The following is a 27161-nucleotide window of genomic DNA, read 5'->3' as shown; positions in this document are numbered from 1 at the left end:
TGTTTAGTAAGAGTCATACCAAGATATTTTATACTATTTGTGGCTATTGGGAAGGGTGTTGTTTCCTAAATTCTTTCTCAGCCTGTTTATCATTTGTATAAAGGAAGGCTACTCATTTGTTTGAGTTAATTTGTTGACCACACCATTTTGCTGAAGTTCCTTATCAGCCTAGGAGTTTTCTGGTGGAATTTTTGGGATTGCTTATGTATAATATCAGATTATCTGCAAATAGTGATACTTTGACTCTTTCCTTTCCAATTTGTGTCCCCTTGATCTCCTTTTGTTGTCTAATTGCTCTAGCTAAAACTTCAAGTACTATATTGAATAAATAGGGAGAGAGTGGGCAGCCTTGTCTCTTTTTTTAGTGGGATTGGCTCTAGTTTGTCTCCATTTAATTTGATGTTGGCTGTTGGTTTGCTATATTTTGCTTTTCTTTATGTTTAGTTATATGTCATGAATTCCTGACCTCTCCAAGACTTTTAATATGAAGGACTGTTGTATTTTGTGGGAGGCTTTTCCAGCATCTAATGAGATGATCATGTGGCTTTTTTCCCTTGAGTTTGATTATGTAGGATATTACCTTGATGGATTTTCATATATTGAACCATCCCTGCATCCTTGGAATGAGCCTACCTGATTGTGGTGAATGACAGTTTTGATATGCTTTTGGTTTGGGTTTGCAAGAATTTTATTGAGTATTTTTGCGTTGATATTCATAAGCAAAATTTGTCTGAAGTTCTCTTTGTTGGGCTTTGTGCAGCTTAGGTATCAGCATAACTGACTTCATAGAATGAATTAGGTAGTATTCCTTCTGTTTCTATTTTGTGGAATAGATTGAAAAATATTGGTATTAGGTCTTCTTTGAAGGTCTGATAGATTTCTACACTAAAACCCATTTTTTAGTTGAGGGGTTCATAATATTTCTATTATATTTCTATTTCCTTAGGGGTTATGGGACTGTTTAGTTTAACAGGTCTTGATTTAACTTTGGTATTTGGTATCTGTCTAAAAAATCATCCATTTTATCTAGGTTTTCCACAGTATAGGCTTTTGTAGTAAGTTCTGGTGATGTTTTGAATTCCCTCAGTTTCTGTTGTTATGTCTCCCTTTTAATTTCTGATTTTGTTAATTTGGATACACTTTCTGTGTTCTGTAGTTTGGCTAAGGGTTTATCTATCTTGTTAATTTTCTCAAAGATCCGGCTCTTGGTTTTGTTGATTCTTTGTATTGTTTTCTTTGTTTCTAACTGGTGGATTTCAGCCTGGAGTTTTACTGCTTCCTGCCATCTACTCAGCTTGGGTGTGTTTGATTCTTTCTGTTCCAGAGCTTTCAGGTGTGCTGTTACATTGTTTATATAGTTTCTCTTCAATTTCTTTATGAAGGCACTTAGTGCTATAAATTTTCCTCTTAACATTGCCTTCATTGTTTCCTATAAGTTTGGGTATGCTGTGTCTTCATTTTCACTGAATTCTATGCAGTCTTTGATTTCTTTTTTTATTTCTTCCCTGACCAAGTTATCATTGAGCAGAGAGTTGTTCAGTTTCCATGAGTATGTGGGATTTCTTTAATTTTTGTTGTTATTGAAGTCTAGTTTTAGTCTGTGGTGATCTGATATGCATGGGATTATTTCAGTGTTTTTGTATCTGTTGAGTCTTGTTTTGTGTCCCATTATATGGTCAGTTTTGGAGAAGGTACCATGAAGTGCTGAGAAGAAGGCATATTCTATTGTTTTGTGGTGAAATCTCTGTAGATATCTATTAAATCCATTTGGTTCATTACTTTCGTTAGTTTCTTTTTTTAACATTATTTTTTATTGGATATTTTATTTACATGTCAGATGCCATCCCCTTTCCCCATTTCCCCTCCCTAGAAAACCCCTAACCTACCCCCCCTCCTTTTTGCTTTTATACCATTTTAATTACATGAAAGTATTAAGGTCAGTTCTAGGTTGAGAAACTAGCAATAAAATAGATGCAAAGAGTCAAGGAACAAGCAAGACAATTAACCTATATCTCTGTTTAGTTTCTTTTTCAATGACCTGTCTATTAGTGAGAGTAGGGAGTTGAAGTTTCCTACTATTATTTTGTGAGGTTCGATGTGTGTTTTTTAGCTTTAGTGACATTTCTTTTAAATATGTAGGTGTCCTTGCCTTTGAGAAATAGATATTCAGAATTGAGACTTCCTCTTGATGGATTTTTCCTTTGATGGATATGAAGTGTCCTTCCCCATCTCATTTGATAACTTTTGGTTGAAAGTCTATTTTATTGGATATTAGAATGGCAAATCCAGATGTTTCTTTCCACCAATTGCTTGGAAAACTTTTTCAAGACTTTTACTCTGAGGTAGTGTCTGTTTTTGTTACTGATGTGTGTTTCCTGTATCCAACAAAATGCTGGGTCCTGTTTAAGTATCTTAAGTTTAAGTCTGTTAGCTTGTGTCTATTTATTGGGGAATTGAATCCATTGATGCTCAGAGATATTAAAGACAGATGATTGTTAGTTCCTCTTATTTTTGATGCTGGAGGTAGTATTATGTGTGTTTGATTCTCTTCTTTTGGGTTTGTTGTAAAATATTTAATTTCTTGTGTTTTCTTGGGTGTTATTTCCTTCTAGGACTCTCTGTAAGGCTGGATTAGTAAAAAGATATTATTTAAATTTGGTTTTGTCATGGAATATCTTGGTTTCTCCATCTATGATGGTTGAGAGTTTTGCTGGGAATAGTATCCTGGACTGGCATTTGTCTTCTCTTAGGATCTGAATGACATCTGTCCAGAATCTTGTGACTTTTAGAGTCTCTGTTGAGAATTCTGGTATAATGCAGTTAGGTCTGCCTTCAGTAGGGCAGTGGGCCAAGTGTACTGGGCACTGTCTAGTGTGTTGGGAAGCCAAGTAGAACTTTTAGTGTCACGCCATGGGAAAAGCCAGAGCTTGAGTAGATTATAATGTCCTGGGTGAATAAAGCTCCATAAAGAACCACAATCATGTATTTCTCCTATGACAATTGTGTTTCTCCCTCAGTCCATGATTTTCCCAGGGGATGAAGTATAACAAATTGAAAATCATTCCGACCTCATTAAAAAAAAAAAGGCAAGTCCTTTAGATAAGATGAAATTCACTGAAGTCCTTCCCAACACATTGAACAGTAGAAGAGCTCCTAAGGAAAAAAATTAAACCCTGAATTTTGAGTTATACCAGGTGAGTCTGAATTATGGATTTTCATGTGTTTATAGAAGAGCAGATTTACACAAAAATCTAAATTTCCTTTTATGCGTTTGCATTAATTTAGATCAAATCAGAGTAATTAGTGTTTGTTTTTTTTTTTTACCTAGAGAAACATCATTTCCTTGTGCTAGAATCTTTCAAGACACCCACTTTCCCCCCAAACTTTTCCAGGATATGTCTGGAAACCACATTGGCAGAGCTCAAAATCTTTGCTTCCTCCTAATCATAATGTCGAATCCAGTTATCTCTAGGAATGACTGTTCAGCTGGTAAGTTTAAAAACTCAGTTATTTTCACCCAAAATTTGAATATGATCACAAAGCTATGCTTAATCACATTTTAAATGGAGAATAATTAAACACATTTACCTACAAAAATATATTAAAAATGTTAAATCATTACCTATCTTGCATACAGAATAGTAAAGAGAGCTGAGAACAAATACAGATAACTGACTCATCTTTTCCAATGCTCAAGGAGTGAAGGTAAATAGTCTTAGGCTTTTAAATCTATTCTTATTTAAAATGAGGCTACTTAAAACATTTTCATTGTTAATTTGTACATTTTGTTCAAATGTCTAGGTAGTATACGTGCATTGTTTCTATTGCTGTTTTCATTTTAAGAACTACTCTTAATTCTTTATAATTTTCTTATAGACTTTTATGAGTTAATGTAGTCTTTTTAAATGCATATTTAGAATTCAGTTTGAGTAACTGAATTTTGACATTTCTTCTTTTGTAATACAAAAATATGGAACAATAAAATTACATGTAATAATGTTTTGGTTACAGAGATCACACAAAGTTATCTCTGTTTATTTGCATATAATTTAGTTCAAATTATGTGACTACCTTAGATAAAAAAAATTCTTAAATTTAATATACTAGAATTTTCATGTAGTCATACTGATTCTTAATTTAATTAAAATCTGATTGCACAGTTTGAGGTTTTTAAAGTAATTTTTCTTTGTGGTTTGTTAATTTGTTCATAGTCATTAGTGATCCACATAAACATCAAAAAAAATGTGTGTTGGTCTATGCATATAACATGTAAACTCATTTATAAAATTTTAACCCTTCTAATACATTTATTTATATTTTCTATTTATTCTATCAATTTCTATCAAAAAAGCATGCATTTTCTAATGATATTTATAAATATATTTCTGACACCAGGTTTGTGTGTTTTGTTTCAAATTTTGCTTCAACATTGAATTTGTTACTATAAACTTCAGATGCTGATGAATTTAGTTGTAAATTATTTTCTTTTTCTATTTGTTCCATATTTGATGATATTTATGTTATATTATTATGGCTATATCAGTTTTCTGCTTATCCATCCATTTGTGACATCTGTCTTAGCACTTAATTGGGTATTTTATAAAGTTTACTAACTTTAATCTTTTTTGTTAAAGTGTTCAATTATTATTTATTTGTTAATTCATTTTATATTTAAATGTTTTATATGATTATAGTCATATATAATCTAAGTACATACTATTTTGTTATATGTATTCAGTATGAAAATGGTGAATAAGGCTAATCAGCATATACATAAATGCCAAAACATATATTTCTTCTGCCTGTTCAACTGTAACTTTGTATAATTAGACCAACATCCTTCCATTCCTTCCAACTTTTAATCTCAAGTAAGTATTGTTATTATCTCTACTTCAGCAATTGTCTTATAGTCTACATATTGCTAAAGATGTACAGTATTTTTCTTTATGTATAGAGACTTACAATTTGATGCAGAATATTTTAAATTCATATGTATGGTGATAGAATTTTTACACATTCAAACCATAAGAACCTTAAATCAGTATGATACAGACATCTATACTCTTAATTTTTCATCAAAAGATAGATGGTTAAAATGCAGTATACACACAAATAAATGCTATTCAGTGCATTTATTTTGATGTAAGTATTAATGTTTGAATTTTGTTTTCTGTTTGACCAATGTGTCCTTTAATAGCCCCTATTTTTTCTTTTTATAAATTAAGTATTATTCATATTTCATTTTATCCATACATTTTCCTTACCAAATTTATTTTGACCTGATGATTTCATGATTAGCAGTATGACTCTAACATATCAAAGGTTACATTCAATGATATGTCATTTTCCATAATATAGAAACATATAGTTCATTACATAGTTCATCATAGTAATATTCATTGATATTTCAAAAATAATTATCACACATTTCAATTTTCTTATATATTAATCTAGAATAGTTTTAACACATTTTTATAATAAAATTAGGTTTGTAAGGAAATGAAATAGAAAATCTAAAAGTCTTTATATTTGCCCCAATATGTAATATGCCTGTTGCCTTAATTTTTATGCATAACCTTTAATATTTAATTTTAATCTTTAAATATATTTGAAGAATATGATGTTTCTAGTATCAGAAAAAAAATTTTGTTGAACTTTAAATTCCTAAAAATATTTTTTACCATTAAAGTTTACTTTTATTTTTCATCTTTTGGAACACAAAAGGTAAAAGTGTTTATTTTGGTTCCTAATTCAAGATTATTGTCCATCATGACAATGGAGTGATGGTAGCAGGAGCTTGAGGAAGCCTGTATCTGCAGGCAGGAAGATAAAGGTGATGGATGTTGATATTCAGGTAGCCTTCTTTTTATATAGTCTGGAATCTATCCCCATCAAATGGTGCTGTCGACTCTTAGGGTGAGTCTTCCCATTTCAATTGAGCAAATGTAGAAAACCCCTCACAGGTATCCTACAGAGGTTCATGGGAGAATCTAGATCCTGTTGACAATCAGTAATAACTATCATAGCTCCTCATAAATATCATCAATGTTTATTCATCTGAAGAAATGTTAAGATAGCCTTAACTGTAAGGGGCTAATTGATGTACGTAGATTCTAGGTGAGGAATTTTCTTTATTGAGAAACTATATACATCATCCCATTACTTTTGTTGTCATTATTTCCCATGATAATTAACAGGATGCTTACAAGTAATGAACTCAATTTTCTGGTTGATTTATTAATTTATTTATATAATCAATGTTGATATTTTTGCCTTTGTATATCTATCTTCCCATTTTTAATTGTGAATTTTTAAAATTTCTTTGATCTGTAAATTTTATTTTTAACAAATTAAAAATTATAAGCATTATTTGTTAAAAAAAACTATGTCTAACATAATTAACATGCTGGGATAACAATTAAAGGTACTTCTTTTGTTTTAGAAAAGTAATGAGTTAATGATACATTCCTGGATGTGTATCACTTTTTTTGGTCATCTTCACCCCATTATCCTCTCATGTACCTCCCTTCTGATCCCTGTTATTATCCTACATTTAGCTTGAGAAAAGAATCCTTTCCTCTGCTCATTTATGCTTTCTTGCTTATCTGTGCTATTTATTACACAGCAGAGAAAAATAAGGAGAGAAGTAGCTGAATTTTTCCACATGCCCTTTCATCTTATAAAACATTCTTCTGGGGAGTGAAACAGATTTGTAAGTATAATTGATATCAAACTTTTAATGCTAAAAATTCTACTACTTTAAACATTTTAGTAAAGTCAATATATTCCTTTTTATATAACCTGATTGGGCTATTTATTTCTATTTACTATATAAAGTTCATGATATCATTTGATAACATTATCCCACATTTGGTAACTGTTTTTAATACCTCTTTACAAAAGGTAAATTATTTTAAAACCCCCTTTATAAAACTTACTATTAACTTTCCAGTTTGCAAGATGTCATTCACCCTATAATATCATATTCCCAAAATGTCAATGAGAATTGAATAAAACAAATAATTACTTAAATTTTTATAGGTTCACAAAATTAGAAGAGAGTAAATAAGAGAGAAAATAAGTAAGCGAAGAAATAATAGTTTCCCTTATATTTTCCCAGACAGGAAACACAATGACTGATACAGTAGCCAACACAACAGAATACATGGAATTCTTGCTCATGGGATACCCAGATGAACATGTGCTGCAGACATTGTGTGCCACAGTTTTCTTCTTGATTTACTTGGGAGCACTAGTGGGAAACTTCCTCATTATCACCATTACTACTATAGACCAGCATCTACAGTCCCCAATGTATTTCTTTCTGAAGAATTTGTCCCTGATTGATATCTGTTATATTTCTGTCACTGTTCCCAAATCCATCATGAACTCTGTAACTAACACCCATTCCATCTCCTTCCTGGGATGTGTTTTACAAGTTTTCTGTGTTATATTTTTAGCAGGCACTGAATTTGCCCTGCTTTTGGTGATGTCCTATGACCGCTATGCTGCCATTTGCTTCCCTCTGCACTATGAGGCCATAATGAATAAAGATGCCTGTGTTCAGATGGTGGCAGCAGCATGGTTCAGTGGGTGTATCTATGGGTCTGTTCATGCCATAGGAACGTTTTCTGTCCATTTCTGTGGTTCAAATGTAGTGTATCAGTTCTTTTGTGATATCCCATCACTTCTTAGACTTGCTTGTTTTGGAGACCAAATTCTAGAATATGTGTTTATTATTACTAGCTGTTGTTTCGCATTCGCATGTTTTATATTGATGGTTATTTTGTATGTTCACATTTTCTCTATAATCCTAAGAATTCCTTCTATAAAAGGAAGGTTTAAAATTTTCTCTACCTGTATACCCCATCTTACTGTGGTGACCTTATTTCTCTCTTCTGGATTTGTTGCATATTTAGGTTCAACAGCAAAATCCTCATCATCACTGAACCTCTTTATGTCAATGTTCTACTCTCTGTTACATCCCAGCCTGAATCCTGTGATTTATAGCTTCAGAAATTCAGATGTAAAAGTGGCCCTACACAACATTTTTGTTCAAAAAATGACCACACGCCTCTAAATATTGAAAATATTGGCTACTGTGAAGCAAACTATATCAAATTATCTGTTAATTCAAACATATAAAAAAATTATTTGGTATATGCTATACTATATTGCTCTAACAAATAAAAAGATTCACTGTATAATGTTATTTGAGACTGAAAACCTATAATAAAATTATTTGGTGTATACTATAGTATCTTGCTCTAACAAAAAAAAGATTCACTGTATAATGTTATTTGGGACTGAACATTAGAGGATTTTAAAATTATAAATTCAGTGGAAATCTTCCAAATATTATTTCTATATCAATAGATTATAGGTTTAGAATAATATTTTTCATTTCATAGCCATATACTTACCAATACCAGTCTCATTAGATTTAGTTTTCTTTTTTGGTAATGTATCTCAAATATAAATATTTTATGATACATTCTTTTAATAATTTTCCTAATTTTCCATTTTCCTAATTTTATCACTGTAACAGTTAAAATAAAAGTCCTTAGAGTGAAGAAATTCTAGAATATTTTTCTTCTTTGCTTTTATTTAAAATGGGAAATATATCAAAAGAATTTAGAGATTAATTTATTTGTTAAATAAAGACATTTCATGTTATAAACTTGTAAATACAATATTTTTACCTATATTTCTTTTTCTTAATTTTTTATTGGATGTTTTATTTACATTTCATATGTTGTCCCCATACCCCATCCCCCAGCCATCCAGGAACCCCCTATCCCCTCACCCCTCCTCCTTCTTCTCTGTGGATGTAACCCCTAAACACACCCCCACTTCCACCTCCCCACCCTCAAAATTCCCACTCCCTGGGGCGTCCAGCCTTCATGAGGTCAAGGATCTCTTCTTCCACCTATGCCCAGCAGGGCCCTCCACTCTTAAGTATTCAGTTGAAGCCCTGGATCCCTCCCTAAGTGCTCCCAGGCTGGTAGTTTAGTCCCTGGGAGCAGTGGTTGGTTGGTATTGTTGCTCTCCTCATGGGGCCACAAACCCTTTCAGCTCCTTCAGTCTTCACTCTAACTCCTCCATTGTGAACCCCATTATCAGTTCAATGGCTAGTTGTGAGCATCTGCCTCTGAATATGTCAGACTCTTGAAGACCTCTAAGGAGACATCCATATCAGGCTCTTATCAGCATGCACTTCCTGACTTCCACATCAGCATCTACCTTTGGTGACTGCACATGGGATGGATACTCAGGTGGAATGGTCTTCAGATGGCCCCTCCTTCAGTTTCTGTCCCTCACTTTGTCTCCATATTTGCTCCCTTGAGTATTTTGTTGCTCCTTCTAAGAAGGACCGAATCACCCCCACTTGGTCTTCCTTCTTTATGACCTTCATGTGGCCTGTGAGTTGCATCTTGGGCATTTCAAGGTTCTGGGCTAATATCCAATAATCAGTGAGTGAATACCATGTGTGTTCTTTTGTGATTGGTTTACTTCACTCAGGATGATAATTTCTAGTTCCATCCATTTACCTAGGAACCTCTCGAATTCATTGTTTTTAATAGCTGAGTAATACTCCATTGTGTAAATATACCACATTTTTTGAATCCATTCCTCGGTTGAAGGACATCTGGGTTCTTTCCAGCTCCTGGCTATTATAAATAGGGCTGCTATGAACATAGTTGAGCATATGTCCTTGTTATATGTTCCAGCATCTTCTGGGTATATGCCTAGGAGTGGTATAGCTGGGTCCTCAGGTAATGCTATGTCCAATTTTCTGAGAAACCACCATACTGATTTCCAAAGTGGTTGCACCATCTTGCAGTCCCATCAACAATGGAGGAGTGGTCCTCTTTCTCCACACCCTCGCCAGCATCTACTATCACCTGAGTTTTTAATCTTAGCCATTCTGACTAGTGTGAGATGGAATCTCAGGGTTGTTTTGATTTGCACTTCCCTGATGACTAAGGATACTGAACATTTCTTTAGGTGCTTCTCAGCCATTCGAGTTTCCTCCATTGAAAATTCTTTGTTAAGCTCTATACCCCATTTTTTAATAGGGTCATTTGGTTGTCTGGAGTCTAATTTCTTGAGTTCTTTGTATATATTGGATATTAGCCCTCTATCAGATGTAAGATTGGTAAAGATCTTTTCCCAATTTGTTGGTTGTCGTTTTGTCCTATTGACAGTGTCCTTTGCCTTACAGAAACTTTGCAATTTTATGAAGTCCCATTTGTCAATTCTTGATCTTAGAGCATATGCCATTGGTGTTCTGTTCAGGAACTTTTCCCCTGTGCCCAAGTATTCGAGGCTCTTCCCCACCTTCTCTTCTATTAGTTTAAGTATATCTGGATTTATGTGGAGGTCCTTTATCCACTTAGACTTGAGCTTTGTACAAGGAGATAAGAATGGATCAATTTTCATTCTTCTACATGTTGTCCTCCAGTTGAACCAGCACCATTTATTGAAAATGCTGTCCTTTTTCCACTGGACAGTTTTAGCTCCTTTGTCAAAGATCAAGTGACCATAGGTGTGTGGGTTCATTTCTGGGTCTTCAATTCCATTGATCTTCCTGCCTGTCTCTGTACCAATACCAAGGAGTTTTTATCACTATTGCTCTGTAGAACAGCTTGAGGTCAGGGATGGTGATACCTCCAGAAGTTCTTTTATTGTTGAGAATAGTTTTCGCTATCCTGGGTTTTTTGTTATTCCATATGAATTTGAGAATTTCCTTTTCTAACTCTGTGAAGAATTGAATTGGGATTTTAATGGGGATTGCATTGAATCTGTAGATTGCTTTTGGCAAGATGACCATTTTTATTATATTAATCCTGCAAATCCATGAGCATGGGAAATCTTTCCATCTTCTGAGATCTTCTTCGATTTCTTTCTTCAGAGACTTGAAGTTCTTGTCATACAGGTCTTTCACTTGCTTGGTTAGATTCACACCAAGGTATTTTATATTATTTGCAACTATTGTGAAGGGTGTCATTTCCCTAATTTCTTTTTCAGTCTGTTTATCTTTCATGTAGAGGAAGGCTACTGATTTGTTTGAGTTGATTTTATAACCAGCCACTTTGCTGAAGTTGTTTATCAGGTTTAGGAGTTCTCTGGTGGAAGTTTTGAGGTCACTTAAGTATACTATCATATCATCTGCAAATAGTGAGATTTTGACTTTTTCCTTTCCTATTTGTATCCCTTTGACTTCTTTTTGTTGTCTAATTGCTCTGGCTAGGACTTCCAGTACTATATTGAATAGGTAGGGGGAGAGTGGGCAGCCTTGTCTAGTCCCTGATCTTAGTGGGATTGCTTCAAGTTTCTCTCCATTTAGTTTGATGTTGGCTACTGGTTTGCTGTAAATTGCTTTTACTATGTTTAGGTAGGGGCCTTGAAATCCTGATCTTTCCAAGACTTTTATCATGAAGGGATGTTGAATTTTGTCAAATGCTTTCTCAGCATCTAGTGAGATGATCATGTGGTTTTTTTTCTTTGAGTTTGTTTATATAGTGGATTACATTGATGGATTTCTGAATATTGAACCATCCCTGCATTCCTGGGATAAAACCTACTTGATCATGATGGATGATTGTTTTGATGTGTTCTTGGATTTGGTTTGCTAGAATTTTATTGAGTACTTTTGTATCGATGTTCATAAGAGAGATTGGTCTGAAGTTCTCTTTCTTTGTCGGGTCTTTGTGGGGTTTGGGTATGAGTTCTGTTTCTATTTTGTGGAATAGTTTGAAGAGAATTGGTATTAGGTCTTCCTTGAAGGTCTGATAGAATTCAGCACTAAAACCATCTGGTCCTGGGCTTTTTAAGTGGGGAGACTTTTAATGACTGCTGCTATTTCCTTAGGGGTTATGGGACTATTTAGATGTTTTATCTGCTCCTGATTTAACTTTGGTACTTGGTATCTGTCTAGGAAGTTGTCCATTTCATCCAGGTTTTCCAGTTTTGTTGAGTATAGGCCTTTGTAGTAGGATCTGATGATTTTTTAAAATTTCTTCAGTTTCCGTTGTGGATACCGTCTCTGTGCCCTCTGGTTAATCTGGCTAAGGGTTTATCTATCTTGTTGATTTTCTCAAAGAACCAGCTCCTTTTGTTGATATTTTGTATTGTTCTTTCTGTTTCTATTTGGTTGATTTCGTCCCTGAGTTTGATTATTTCCTGCCTTCTACTCCTCCTGGGTGTATTTGCTTCTTTTTGTTCTAGAGCTTTTAGTTGTGCAGTCAACTTGTTAGTGTGTGATATCTCCAGTTTCTTTTTGTAGGCACTTAGAGCTATGAGTTTTCCTCTTAGCACTGCCTTCATGGAGTCCCATAAGTTTTGGTATGATGTGTCCTCATTTTCATTGAATTCTAAAAAGTCTTTAATTTCTTTCTTTATTTCTTCCTTGACCAAGTCATCATTGAGTAGAGGGTTGTTCAGTTTCCATGTGCATGTGGGTTTTCCATTGGTTTTGTCATTATTAAAGACCAGTCCTAGTCCGTGGTGATCTGATAAATGCAAAGGATTATTTCAATCTTTTTGTATCTGTAGAGGCCTGTTTTGTGACCAATTATATGCTCTATTTTGGAGAAGGTACCTTGAGGTGCTGAGAAAAAGGTATATTCTTTTGTTGTAGGATGAAACGTTCTATAGATGTCTGTTAAGTCCATTTGGTTCATAACTTCTGTTAATGTCAAAGTGTCTCGGTTTAGTTTCTGTTTCCATGATCTGTCCATTGCTAAGAGTGGGGTGTTGAAATCCCCCACTATTATTGTGTGAGGTGTAATGTGTGTTTTGAGCTTTAGTAAAGTTTCTTTTATGTATGTAGGTGCCCTTGCATTTGGAGCATAGATGTTCAGAATTGAGAGTTCACCTTGGTAGATTTTTCCTTTGATGAGTATGAAGTGTCCTTCCTTATCTTTCTTGATTAATTTTGGATGAAAGTTGATTTTATTTGATATTAGAATGGCTACTCCAGCTTGTTTCTTGGGACCACTGCCGGAAAAATTGTTTTCCACCCTTTTATTCTGAGGTAGTGTCTGTCTTTGTCACTGAGGTGCGTTTCTTGTATGCAGCAAAATTCTGGGTCTTGTTTGTGTATCCAGTCTGATAGTCTGTGTCTTTTTATTGGGGAATTGAGACCATTGATGTTAAGAGATGTTAAGGAAAAATGATTGTGGCTTCCTGTTATTTTTGTTATTAGAGGTAGAATTATGTTTGTATAGTTTTCTTCTTTTGGGGTTGTTGGAAGATTACTTCCTTGATTTTTCTAGGTTGTAGTTTCCCTCCTTGTGTTGGCATTTTCCATCAGTTATCCTTTGAAGTGCTGGGTTTGTGAGTAGATACTGTGCAAATTTGGTTTTGTCATGGAATATCTTGGTTTCACCATCTACAGTGATTGAGAGTTTTGCTGTGTATAGTAATCTGGGCTGGCAATTGTGTTCTCTTAGGGTCTGTATGATGTCAGTCCAGGCTCTTCTGGCTTTTATAGTCTCTGGTGAAAAGTCTGGTGTAATTCTTATAGGTCTGCCTTTATATGTTACTTGACCTTTTTCCCTTACTGCTTTTAGTATTTTTTCTTTGTTTTGTGCATCTGATGTTTTGATTATTATGTGACGGGAGGTATTTCCTTTCTGGTCTAGTCTATTTGGTGTTCTGTAGGCTTCTTGTATGTTTATGGGCATCTTGTTCTTTAGGTTAGGGAAGTTTTCCTCAATAATTTTGTTGAAGATATTTACTGGCCCTTTAAGTTGGGACTCTTCATTCTCATCTATACCTATTATCCTTAGGTTTGGTCTTCTCATTGTGTCCTGGATTTCCTGGATGTTTTGAGTTAGGAGTTTTTTGCATTTTGCATTTTCTTTGACAACTGTGTCAATATTTTCCACCGTATCTTCTGCATTTGAGATTCTCTCTTCTATCTCTTGTATTCGGTTGGTGATGCTTGCGTCTATGACTCCTGATCTCTTTCTTAGGTTTTCTATCTCCATGGTTGTCTCCCTTTGAGCTTTATTTATTGTTTCTATTTCCATTTTCAGATCCTGAATGTTTTTGTTTAATTCCTTCTTTGTGTTTTCTTGCATTTCTTTAAGGGATTTCTGTGATTCCTCTTTAAGGGCTTCTACCTGTTTACTTGTACTCTCCTGTATTTCTTTAAGGGAGTTACTTATGTCCTTCATATAATCCTCTATTATCATCATGAGAAGTGATTTTAATTCTGAATCCTGCTTTTCAGGTGTGATGGGGTGTTCAGGGCTTGCTATATTGGGAGAACTGAGTACTGATGATGCCAAGAAACTTTGGTTTCTGTTGCGTATGTTCTTGTGCTTGCCTTTCACCATCTGGTTAACTCTAGTGTTACCTGCCCTCACTGTGTAAGACTGGAGTCTGTATTTCCAGTTATCTTGCTTTTTGCAGAGCTCCTCAGAGTCCACATGTCTCTGTGGTCTTATGATCCTAATCTCCTAGGTGGAAGAACTCCTGGGACTCTGGCTACCTCTTGGATCTGGAAATCCTTCGGCTGTGGGTGCAGTGGTTCCTCTAGGATGGTTCAGGATATGATGTCTCCCAAGTGCAAACCACCTTGGTGTCTGCTGCTCTGAGTGCAGTGGCTCCTCTAGGATGGCTCAGGATTCAGCATCTCCACAATAGCAGACCAATTCTGTGTCTGCCCCAGCCCAAAGGAGCAGGCAGGGGCCTTTACCTATATTTCTAAGAATTGTGCCTGGAGTATGTTGATAGTAATTGACAAAAACCAATCAAATAACGATAGTATTAAGAATGTTAATAATATAGATTTTTAGGTAATGAGGTGAAAGATTGCAGAATTTTTTAAATCGAAAGAGTAAAATGTCACATTAGAAAGTGCTTGTGTGTAAGTCTGTCAGTCAAGAAATAGCAATTTCATTGAATCTGTAGATTGCTTTAGGTAAGACGGCCATTTTTACTATGTTAATTGTAGTGATCCATGAGCATGGAAGATCGTTCCATCTTCAGCGGTCTTCTTCGATTTCTTTCTTCAGAGACTTGAAGTCCTTGTCATATAGATCTTTTACTTGTTTTGTTAGAGTCACAACAAGATATTTTATATTGTTTGTGATGATTGTGAAGGGTGACTAATTTCTTTCTCAGCTCATTTATCCTTTGAGTATAGGGAGGCTACTGATTTGTTTGAGTTGATTTTATAATCAGCCACTTTGCTAAAGTTATTTATCAAATTTAGGAGTTCTCAGGTGAAATTTTTGGGGTCACTTAAGTATACTATCATATTATCTGCAAATAGTGATATTTTGAATTCTTCCTTTCCAATTTGTATCCCTTTGACCTCCTTTTGTTTAATTGCTCTGACTAGAACTTCGAGTACTATATTGAATAGATGGGGGAAAATGGGAAGCCTTGTCTAGTCCTAATTTCAGTGGGATTGCTTCAAGTTTCTCTCCATTTAGTTTGATGTTGGCTATTGGTTTGCTGTATATTGCTTTTATTATGTTTACATGCAGACCTTGAATTCCTGATCTCTCCAATACTTTTAACATGAAGGGTGTTGTATTTTGTCAAAGGCCTTTTCAGCATCTAATGAGATGATTGTGTAGGGTTTTTTCTTTGAGTTTGCTTATATATTGGGTTACAAGGATGGCTTTCTATTTATTGAACCATCCCTGCATCCCTGGGATGAAACCTAGTTAATCATGGCAAGTGATCATTTTGATACATTTGATATGTTCTTGCTAGTGGAACTGCAAGCTGGTAAAACCACTTTGGAAATCAATCTGGCAGTTCCTCAGAAAATTGGACATAGCATTACCTGAGGACCCAGTTATACCACTCCTGGGCATATACCCAAAAGATGCTCCAACATATAACAAGGACACATGCTTCACTATGTTCATAGCAGCCTTATTTACAATAGCCAGAAGCTGGAAACAATCCAGATGTCCCTCAACAGAAGAATGGATATAGAAAATGCGATACATTTACACAATGGAGTAGTACTTAGCTATTAAAAACAATGACTTTATGAAATTTGCAGGCAAATGGATGGAACTAGAAAATATCATCCTATGGCAGGAACTCTGCCGCTGGATAGAGAAGAGGCAGGCAGAGCTAGGAATTGGGAGGAGGAAGGAGTAAGAAGCAGGAGAAAGGAGGAGAGGCAAGATGGCAGGAGATGTTATCTTTGTGTCTCTAGCAGCTATTCATATAAAGGTTAGATAATTTGGGTTAACAATACGAATTGTGTGGGCATCTTGTGTATTGAATATTTGTTGATATATAAATCTATTTGGTTAATCTTTAAGCATTAAGAGTCTTATTTCTACTGGATACTGGAATTGTTATGTCTACTGCATGGGGAGTGACAGATATTCCCTGGGCTTTGGGGGCTGGACACCATGGAGCTGATCGGCAGAGGGAACAGCCATGCCAAAGTCTCGTGGCTCCCTGCTGGTGCTCCTGGCCAGCCGGTGTCACCATTAGTGTGGGAACTTAGAGCAGGAACATGAGGGTCAGGCCAGCAGCCAGCTACACTGCCCACTTTTTCTAATATCTCCCACAACATCATCCTGAGTGAGGTAACCCAGACACAAAAGAATACACATGGGGAATACAATGTACTCACTGATAAATGGATATTAGTAAAAATGCTCAGAATACCCAAGATACAACCCACAAACCATATGGAGCTTAAGAAGAAGGAAGACCAAAGAGAGGATGCTTCAATCCTACATGGAAAGTAGGACAAAATAATCACAGGAGGTAGAATAAGGGTGGGACTTGAGAGGGAGAGAGGACGAGGAGGGAAAAGGGAGGCAAGATCAGGTATCAGGGACAGGAGAGAAGTATAGAGTGTCAGTAAATCAAAAAGAAATATGTAGCAGTGGGGATGTGGAACTGGGGGTAGCCAATAGAAAGTCCCAGATGCCAGGAAAACAAGATGGTCCCAGGACCCAATGGGGATGACTTTAGCCAAAATAAAGAGGAGATAGGACCTGTAGAGACTACTTCCAGTAGATACACACGGCCCCCCAGTTGAGGGATGGGGCCGCCCACCCATCTGAAAATTGTTAACTCAGATATGTTCCTATCCAAATGAACGACAGGGACAAAAAATGGAACAGAGGCTGAAGGAAAGTCCATCCAGATACTGCCCCACCTTGGGATCCATCCTATCTGCAGACACCAAACCCCAAAACTATTCCTGATGCCAAGAAATTCATGCAGACAGGAGCCTGGTATGGCTGTCATAGAGAGGCCCTGCCAGCACCTGAATAAAACAGATACACAGTTACTTCACTTAGGATATTTTCTAGTTCCATCCATTTACCTGCAAAATTTGTGAAGTCTCTGTCTTTAATAGCAGTAGTACTCCACTGTGTAAATGTACCACATTTTCTGTATCTATTCTTCTGTTGAAGAACATCTGGGTTCTTTCCAGTTTTTGGCTATTATAAATAAGGTTTCTATGAACACAGTGGAGCATGTGTCCTTGTTATATGTTGGAGCATCTTTTGGGTATATGCCCAGGAGTGGTATAGCTGAGTCTTCAGGTAGAACTATTTCCAATTTTCTGAAGAATCCCCAGATCGATTCAGCTGGTGGCCTGCACGTAGAATAATGCAAATTGATTCATTCTTGTCTTTTTGTACAAAGCTCAAGTCCAAGTGGATCAAGGACCTCCACACAAAACCAGATATGCTAAATCTAATAGAAGAGAAAGTGGGAAAGAGCCTCAAACACATCGGCACAGGGAACATTTTCCAGAACAGAATACGAAGGACTCAGGCACTAAGATCAAGAATTGACAAATGGGACCTCATAAAACTGAAAAGCTTTAGTAAGGCAGAGGACACTGTCAACAGAACAAATTGGCAACCAACAGATTTGGAAAAGATCCTTATCAACCCTACATCTATTATCCAAAGTATACAAAAAACTCAAGAAGTTGGACGCCAGAAACCTGAATAACCCAATGTAAAAATGGGGTACCGAGCTAAACAATGAATTCTCAACTGAGAAATCTTGAATGGCGAGAACAATCTAAAGGAATGTTCAACCATCTTAGCCATCAGGGAAATGCAAATCAAACACCCTGAGATTCCACCTTACACCAATCAGAATGGCTAAGATCAAAAACTCAGGTGACAACAGATGCTGGTGAGGATATGAAGAAAGGAGAACACTATTCTATTACTAGTGGGATTGCAAGCTGGTACAACCACTTTGTAAATAATATGTATTTCAATAAAACGTTAGAAAATGTGAAGGCAAATATCAAACCACATAAGGTTGTTTGGGGATTTTTTTATTCTAATTTCACTCTAAATTACATTAATTTCTTATGTTTCAACTTCTTAATTTTCATTTATATAATTTTAAAATTTTGGACTTGCAGGAATTTTCATAAAAGCAAGTATTTTATTGTATGTTACACAAGTTAACATGTGACATGCTTTCAGAAATTGTAAGTGGTATGAGTATTAGTTGTCCTTATAATAAGAAAGAATCTTTATTCCTTTTCTGCTGTTTCTTATTTCAGTAAAACAAAAACACAATCTGAAATACATCACAAAACATAACAGCAATATTTCCTTGTCTTGGTGTTTTGTATTAGCCACAGAAATCCAGACACCTGACCAGTATTGGGATGTGATTCATATATATCCACACTGTCTTAGATCATAGTTCTAGGGTAGTTTCAGATAAACTTTCATTTAAAATTTGATTTTTGAAGCTTATAAGCATGGATTACTCCTATTTTTAAAAATAGGTGTTGTTATTTGAATTTGGTTTTGTTTTGTTTTCAAATCTTCACTCTAGGACTTCCTTTTGCCACTTTTCCAGTTCCCTGAGTGATAAAACTCTTCTTGTTAAAACAGAACCTTAGGGAATAAATCTCTGATGACCAACACCAAGAAAACTATATATTCTTTATTCTTATCTCTTGCAAAATTGGGCTGTGGAAATTTTATGTGTGTATAATTTACTTCAGAGTTGCAGAGGAACTCAAGGGTCAGCTAGAAAGGGAAGGAGAGATACTTCATATTTAGGTGAGGACTGTTTTATAGAAAATATAATGCTTTCTCAAAGACCCTGTGACCAATTATATTAAGTATATTTGAATTGTAGTTAAATAGATGGAGCTTCTGAATCAATCATAATTTTCTGAGAATAACAATTGATTCATGAACATAACAGACTTCAATCCAAATGCATTGGAGAAACAATGTATTCTAAACTATAAATAACTTTAAAACTGGGACTGTGCTTACTATATGCCAGGAATCTGCAAAATACTTTCACCCATAAAATGCTTTAGTCTTCATGGTGAACCATCACTTTTAATATCCACATCTGACAGGTCAAGTTACCAGAAAAGTGGTAATACTAAGGCCAGGGCTTTTGATACCAGAACCTTATTATACCAGATACTAGTACACTGAGCTATTTCTCCGTTTCATATTTCTACTTTTTTGAGTATTAGCGGTTCCTAGCAATTTATAAACAACTGGAAAACAGTAGCCAAAATTTTTCAAAATTGCAAATACCCCCATGCATACAAATACCTACCTTGAAAATACACAGCTGTAGCACTTACTGCTTTAAAAACTGGTAACTTCAACTCCAACAAAGAAGTAATTTCAGGTAAGAATCTAAATCTTAGGCTAGAACAAAGAAGTAATTTCAGAAAGGAATCTAATTTTTAGGTTAGAACAAGGAAGTAGGCTTCAGACATGATAATTACTTTGGGCTAGGACAGGGAAATAGACTCAGATACTTTGATCATCCTGATAAGCCTTTAGAAACAGTGATCATGGGAGTGTTCACGTAATTGGGTTTAATGCCTTGCTTATTCTTTGACTATTTGTGTTTATTGTCTTGTTTGTTCTTTGACTATTTGCATCTATTGTATTGCTAGACCTTCAACCTAGAACTGACCTTAATACATGCATGTAATTAAAAGCAAAAAGGAGGAGGGAGGATGGGATAGGAGGTTCTAGGGAGGGGAAATGGGGAAAGGGGTGACATATGTATTGTAAATAAATAGAATATCCAATAAAAAATAAAAATGTAAAAAAAGTAATTACAAAGGAGAACAAAAACCCTGATATCTCACAACACAACAAAAATCTCAATTTACTTAAGTACAAGTGTTTAAGAGAGGATACTAAATTATGTTTTATGTGGCATGTGTATAATAGTTCACAAAGTAGTGTGTATCAGAGATGAAAGAGGTAAAAGAAAAATAGTTTAACAATCACATATTCGAGAAAGATAGAACATCAATTATAATGAAAAGACCTAATTTTATAAGAAACTTATGTATTGTTTGATTTACTTTGTCTTAATATCTTAACAAAAATTCATTAGTTTGCCTAGAATGTACCCAATAAATATTTTTATGAAATGAATAGTACCTCTCATGATATACACATCATATTTTATGAATCCTGTGAATGTCATGTTACCTTATAAAAGGAAATTTTCAGACACAGTTATCAAGAATATGGAAATGAGATTATTGTGACCTAGCTAAAATGATCTACTGTTATCATAAGGGAGTTTATAAAAATTAATAGGATGAACAGATAGAAAATATGAAAGACAGAAGACCAGAGACCAGAAAGGTTAGAGTGTATGCTAAGCAGCTAAATTAGGAAATAGAAGACTCTACACACCAAGCAATATAAGGTGTTTTAGAAGTAGAGATTTCTCCTTTAGATCCTTAAAAGAGACAAAGGACAGTGTGTGGCATTGAGGCTTATTCGGTAGTCACATCCTCTAGAAACATAGAGGCTTTTGTCTGAAGCTTTTAAATCTAAGATATGTTATAGCATAAGTAAGAAATTAAATATTAAAACACGGGACTCAAGGTGAAATGATTTTGCACAGTACTTATAACTTGCCAACATCTCCATAGTGTACTCAATATACCAATTCTTAAAATGTATAACTGAATCAATAGTTATGTCTCATGTACCGTCATGTCTGTCTCTGTGCTCTTTTTATGTTTCTGGGAATTGAATTTAGAATCTTGGGACTACTACGCAAACATTTTAGCACTGAAATATAACTGTATTCCTTGACTTTACAGTTTGATTTTGAGACTTATCCATATTTTTATGAATTAAGAATAAAATAATTACATAATTAAAGTATCTCATAGTTTAGGTCCTTTGTGGTGCTAAGATGAGCATAATATTGATGTATTCATAGATGCTGATTCTTTGTTTTCCAATACTTATTTCTTTCCAATTCCTTTCTCCTGCAGCTGTACCCTTTCCTATTTTTCATGGCATATGGAACACAGTAGACCAAGGCTATAAACAGAATGATTCTGATGCTACACAAAAGTCTATAATTTAATTTAATCCCTTAGGTAGTAAAGTATGAATTTTTTCTGCTTCGTGTATCTCCTCTTTCTTTTTCATCCTCTGTGGTTCTGGTTATAAAATGACAAATTTTACACGTGTCTCAGAGTTTATTCTACTTGGATTCAAAGGAGGTCCTGGGATACAACTGTTGCTATTTCTGATTTTTTTATTATTGTATGTTATAGCAGTGGTGGGGAATTTTGGCATGATAATAATTATCAGGATGGATGCACACCTCCATACTCCTATGTATGCCTTCCTCCAGAGCCTTTCCTTTTTGGACATCTGCTATTCTTCCACAATTGCTCCTAGAGCTCTAATAAACTGCTTGAAACAGGACCATACAATATCCTTTGGTGGGTGTGCTACACAATTCTTTTTTTTGTCTCTTTTTGGTACCACAGAAGCTTTTCTCCTGGCTGCCATGGCTTATGACCGCTTCATTGCTATCTGTAACCCTCTTTTATACTCTGTGAGTATGTCTCGCTGGGTCTGTGGATTGTTAGTATCAGGGTCCTATTCATGGGGTGCGGTGAATGCTGTCACTCAAACTACAATGACCTTCACTTTGTCTTTTTGTGGGTCCAATGAGATCAATGACTTCTTCTGTGATGTCCCACCACTCTTATCCCTCTCATGTTCAGACACCTTTATAAACCAGCTGGTTCTTCTTGCTTTGTGTGGTTCTATTATTGTCAGTACCTTCATGACTGTTTTTGTCTCTTACATCTATATCATCTCAACAATACTGAAGATCCGCACAGTGCAAGGACGACAGAAAGCTTTCTCCACATGTGCCTCCCACTTGATTGGTGTCTGCTTGTTTTTTGGTACTGTTTTCTTCATGTATGCACAACCCAGTGCTGTCTCCTCCATGGAGCAGAGCAAAGTGGTGTCTATCTTCTATACTATTGTCATTCCCATGTTGAACCCCCTCATATACAGCCTGAGAAACAAAGAAGTCAAGCAAGCACTGAAGAGAAGCAAGCAGAGATTTTCTTTTTGATTCTGTGGATGTAAGTCTCATAAACTAACCTGGACTTTACTCCAATTCATTGTTACTCCCATGATTTCTACTATGATAATAGTAATATTTCCGTTTTTGAAGTCTTTGATTTGGGAGATAGAATATATTTTATTTTTATATATTTATCAATAAATACAATCATGGCTGATGAGAAATAAAATGTAAACTGGAAGAATGGATAATTGCATTGGTATGTGTTTATTTTGCCTCATATACAGGAGCCTAATCAAACCTCATAAAAATGATTATACAATCAGAAAATATTTATCCTGAATCCAACTCATGAAGTAGTAAAACAGATCTTTCCAAAGTTGAAGAAACTCAAAATGCTTCAATACAAACTATTTAGCAATGTATAAATTAGTTATAAGTATCTTAATATCAAAATTAATAATAAATTGGACAAATTTCATTGATAAATTGTTTTAAGCAGCTTTTATGGAGTCTAATCAACATGCAGTCTATCAATTCATCCAATTGAAGTGTTGAAATATGTTGTGTTTTAACACATGTGTATACTTGTATGACCATCCCACAGTCAAGATAACATGTGTGCACTCTATCATACATTTCCTTAGAAAGCCTTTATTATGCTTTTCTACTTTCCTTATGAAACAATGCCTCACTCTGGATAAGCTTTGGTCTGTCATTTGTCATATAGATAAGCTTGCTTTTCCTCAGGAGTCACATAATGGGACTTAGATGGGTTGTGGATTTCTTAACTATTTTGATAGATATCTAGCTCTTTAATTATAATTCATTCATGAATAACATCACATGATAGTAAGATATTATATAAGTGTACTAAAATTTGCTCATCCATTTATGTGTTGCTAAAGACTTGAGCTGTTTCATTTGTGGGCTATTATAAGCACAGTTGTTATGGATATTTTCATATATGTATGTATGTGTGTATGGAGAGAGAGAGAGAGAGAGAAGCATATTCTTTAATTTATCCAAAATAAATACCTGGAAGTACATATTTCTAGGTTTTGAAATTGTTGCAATGTTCCATTAACAGTTCACATTTTCAGTGTATGTTTCAAGTTCTTGGCATTTTCATTAACATATGGTATTCTCTCCCTTTTTTGATGTAAACTTTTTTACTAAATTTGTAATGATGTCTCATTTTGATTTAAGTCACATTTGCTAAACTGCAAATGATGCCCAAAATATTTTTATGTGCTTACTTTTTATCTTCATGTTTTTGTTTTATGATGTGTCTATTTAAATTTTATGCACACTTACCCACACTTGGAAGGTACTTTTTATTACTAGCCCTGGAATACAGACATACCTCTAGTACACACCTTTAATCCCAAACAATGAAAGTAAAGTTAGTCTTGTAGAGGGGAGCAGCCATGTTTGAAAGTGACTTCTAACTGAGGGGCAGACAAAGTGAAGAATCAGAGAAAGATCTGACAAAATGATTCAGAGATAGGATATACCCAACTTTCACAAGAGACAGAAAGGAAAGGGTACTTAAAAGAGCAGTGCATGAAGATAGAGCCAGTCAGTTCTGTCCTGTCAGTTGAGTTTAGTGCAATAGAGTTGGGTCAGTCAGTTGGGAGTCAGTGCAGTGAGTGCAGTGCAGTGAAGCTGAGTTTGTTCATGAGTTCATGCAGTTCAATTCAGGTCAGCAGAGGTAGTTGAAGCCAGATAATAAGAAGGAGCCAGAAGACTAGAACAAATTGCCAGAGTTAGTTGGAGGCCAAGCAGAGCAAGTTAGTGAGAAACCAGATTGAATCAGTCAGCATGGAGAGGAGTTTGAGCCAAAATAGCTGAGATGAACCAGCCAGGCAGAGTTCAGAACGAACTGGAAAAGGTGAGTTTATTGAGCATTAAGTCTCGGAGGCTCAAAACATTCTAGGCCTAGATTAGATTGTACAGAGGCCAGAACTAGGCACAGATTAGCAGACTGAGGCAGTAATCCTCCAAGACAATTACATCTGGAGAATAAAAGTTGTATTTACAATATCCATTATGAAATACGAGGATTGAAGTATTTTCTCAGGATGTAGCTTATCATTTCATTATTTTAACTGTTTTGGGATCCAAGAGTCAACCTTGAGCCCACACAAACACCAATCTCGGTCAGATAGGAATGGTTTATTGAATGAACACGCTAACATTGGTCAATCAGGGCCATAGCTCAGAATTTGGGGCTGAAGCTACAAACCCAAACATTCCTCAGGGCCATTTCATAACAGAAAAAAAAAAACACAAAAAGCTCATGGGCAGGTACAAGAAGTGCTGCCTGGTGGTCAATTCAGTCTCAAGCTATTTGGCTAGCTAGACAGAACAGTTCTAACTGACCTTTATTCTGATTCTCCTAAGTGGAGCTTATGGTTGTCAAATTTCTACACAAACCTCAGAACATGCAGAGAATAACAGGGTATGTGGTCAGCATGATCCTGCTCTGAGTCTAGCTATTTTTCCTTGTCAGTGACTGGCAGGCATATTATAGCAACATGAAATAGCTGGCAGGCATGGAACAAAATGGCTACAGCTATTCTGGGTGTGGGGAAAAACCTCAACATTACAACCCCCTTATAAGAATAGAAGTCTAATTAAATGCAGTGCATTAATTTGTTCATGCATTGGTTGTTCTTCCATTGTCTTATATAAAAGGCTTTTGCTGCTGACATGATGGTACATTATTACAATCTGAGCACTCAGAAAGCTGAGGTAGGAGGGTTATGAATTTGAGGATAGGCTGGTTAACATAAAGTCAGACACTTTCTCAAAACTGAGATATGACTTTTAAATGATATTTGCTCAATTCAAAATCACAAAACCTTTCTGCTATTTTTTTTTGCAGATTTATAGTTTCATGTTGATAATTGGTTCCAAGATAATTTTATGTTTTAATTTTAAATTAAATTTTATCAACCTAGATCAAAATTTCACTTTTTGTGTGACTTTAAATATTTCTGAATTATTTATGGAAACTTGAATTTTTTATTTTTTATTTCTACTGAATTATGTTTGGGCTTCTTTTTTAAAGTTGGTTATCTCTATAAGAATAAAGGGCTTATTTCCAGGAGATTTTACTATGTTCTGTTAATGTATTAGTTTGTCTTACACTAATACTACACTTTGTAGTTTTGGTTTTAGAAGACTTTTGTTAAATAAAATGATAGATTACAGCAGATTCCATCCCAGAAAGGAAGCTGACATATAATTTATAATTTCCTTTAACTATAAAGTTTATTAGAATGAAAGAGCTCCAAGTCCATGGTGTGGCCTGAAGGTGTGAGAGAGAGTGTTAGAAAGAAAGAATACAAATCCTGCCCAGAGAAAGCTGGTCTCCCAGGACTGCTGTCACTCCTAAGTTCACAGGTGAGACTAACACTTTTGCTCCAGTAACTGGCCAAGGAAGGACCCACCAGGAGACCACAGGGCACAGAAACCATGGAGCACCCGGGGACAGGATCCTTCCGGTTTCCATCAGTGCCCCGGAGTTAACCCTGTTTCACAGCTCTCCATACCCGGAGAGATCTGGTCTCTCAGGAGTGCTGACACACCTAAGATCACAGGCCCACAGGCTCACAGGAGGGACAGGCTCCAGTGAGAGACAGCAAGACCAATTAACAACAGTGATAACCAGAGAGGTAAGTGCAAGAACCTAAGCAACAGTCTTCTTTCTCTTCTGGTCCCATGGGAGCCTGGAGTTACCATGCAGACATGGCCAAGTCCAAGAACCACATCACATACAACCAGTTCCACAAATGGCACAGAAATGGCATCAAGAAACCCCGGTTATAGAGATACAAATCTCTTAAAGGGGTTGACCCCAAGTTCCTGAGGAACAGGCGCTTTGCCAAGAAGCACAACAAGAGAGGCCTGAAGAAGATAAAGGCTAACAATGCAAAGGTAGTGAGTGCATGCACAGAGGCCATCAAGGCCCTTGTGAAGCCACAGGCCAACAAGCCCAAGATGCCAAATGGCCCCAGCCACAAACTCAACCATCTGGCTTTCATCACTCACTCCAAGCTTGGGAAGCAGACTGGAAGTTACACGGCCAAGGGATGTAGGCTCTCCCAACCAAAGTCCAAGGTTCAAACCAAGGCAGAGGCCAAAGCTCCAGATAAGGCCCAGGCTTCAGCTCCAGCCCAGGCTCCCAAAGGTGCCCAGGACCCTGTGAAGGCCCCATAGAAAAGGCTCCTGCCAATGAGAAGACAGATGGACTGCTGTAACAGATTATAGAGCCTAAAAGGCTACACTACCAGGACCCCAAGAAGGAAACTCATGGAGGGCAATTGCTCCAATCACAAGAGGATTTAATTAATTAGTCCAATATACTGGGGTTGTTTGCTCACGCAGGAGAAAAAGCCACCAAGAATGTACTCGGGCAGAAGCATATATACAGTTTGAACAGGGCAGGTGTTTTTGGTGATAAACTGGTCAGTTGGCATTGATGGGCTGTGGGAGACCCTCTAACGAGAAGCTATCTGTTGTCAGACGGCTCCATATGTCTGATAACCCAAGGTTTTCCTTGGAACTGTGTCTTTTACCCTTTTTGGAAAGGAAGGGTGCAGGAAAAGATGAAGGGCCACACGCGTGCGGCGTAGATCTCTGTTGTGTTGTGGGTCTGCGTGTCTGTCACGGCTCAGAGTGGCAGAAGCACAGGAAGTTTGTGATGGGTTCGTTCTGCATGACACTGGCCGGGCGCTGTGCTGTGAGAGGCCACCAGGGTGGCCCGGGTGGGTAGTGAACTCAGCCTGATTCCACAGGTGAGCAGAATTCTTGAGTGG

At 36.0% G+C, this 27161-nt stretch overlaps 2 protein-coding genes and 1 pseudogene across 2 annotated transcripts; all 3 read left to right on the top strand.

Moving 5' to 3' along the window:
* Positions 1-7132: 7132 nt before the first annotated feature.
* LOC114633409 (olfactory receptor 14A16-like) lies at positions 7133-8080 on the top strand. Its single transcript, XM_028781990.1, has one exon. The coding sequence runs from the start codon at positions 7133-7135 to the stop codon at positions 8078-8080; it is 948 nt and encodes a 315-aa protein (XP_028637823.1).
* Positions 8081-21456: 13376 nt separating this feature from the next.
* LOC114633415 (olfactory receptor 12-like) lies at positions 21457-22383 on the top strand. The gene has a single exon (XM_028781993.1). It carries the CDS (start codon positions 21457-21459, stop codon positions 22381-22383), a length of 927 nt encoding a protein of 308 aa, XP_028637826.1.
* A 3708-nt stretch (positions 22384-26091) lies between these two features.
* On the top strand, positions 26092-26562 carry LOC114633411 (annotated as a pseudogene).
* The last annotated feature ends 599 nt before the right edge of the window (positions 26563-27161 follow it).

Source organism: Grammomys surdaster, unplaced genomic scaffold, assembly GCF_004785775.1.
Source record: "Grammomys surdaster isolate TR1022 unplaced genomic scaffold, NIH_TR_1.0 632, whole genome shotgun sequence".
Lineage (NCBI taxonomy): Eukaryota > Metazoa > Chordata > Mammalia > Rodentia > Muridae > Grammomys > Grammomys surdaster.
The sequence above is the reverse complement of the archived record's forward strand: the minus strand, read 5'-3'. Positions and strand labels throughout refer to the sequence as shown.

Excerpts from the sequence above, each read along its gene's own strand:
- LOC114633409 (XM_028781990.1), top strand. The coding sequence starts at position 7,133 with ATGACTGATACAGTAGCCAACACAACAGAATACATGGAATTCTTGCTC.
- LOC114633415 (XM_028781993.1), top strand. The coding sequence starts at position 21,457 with ATGACAAATTTTACACGTGTCTCAGAGTTTATTCTACTTGGATTCAAA.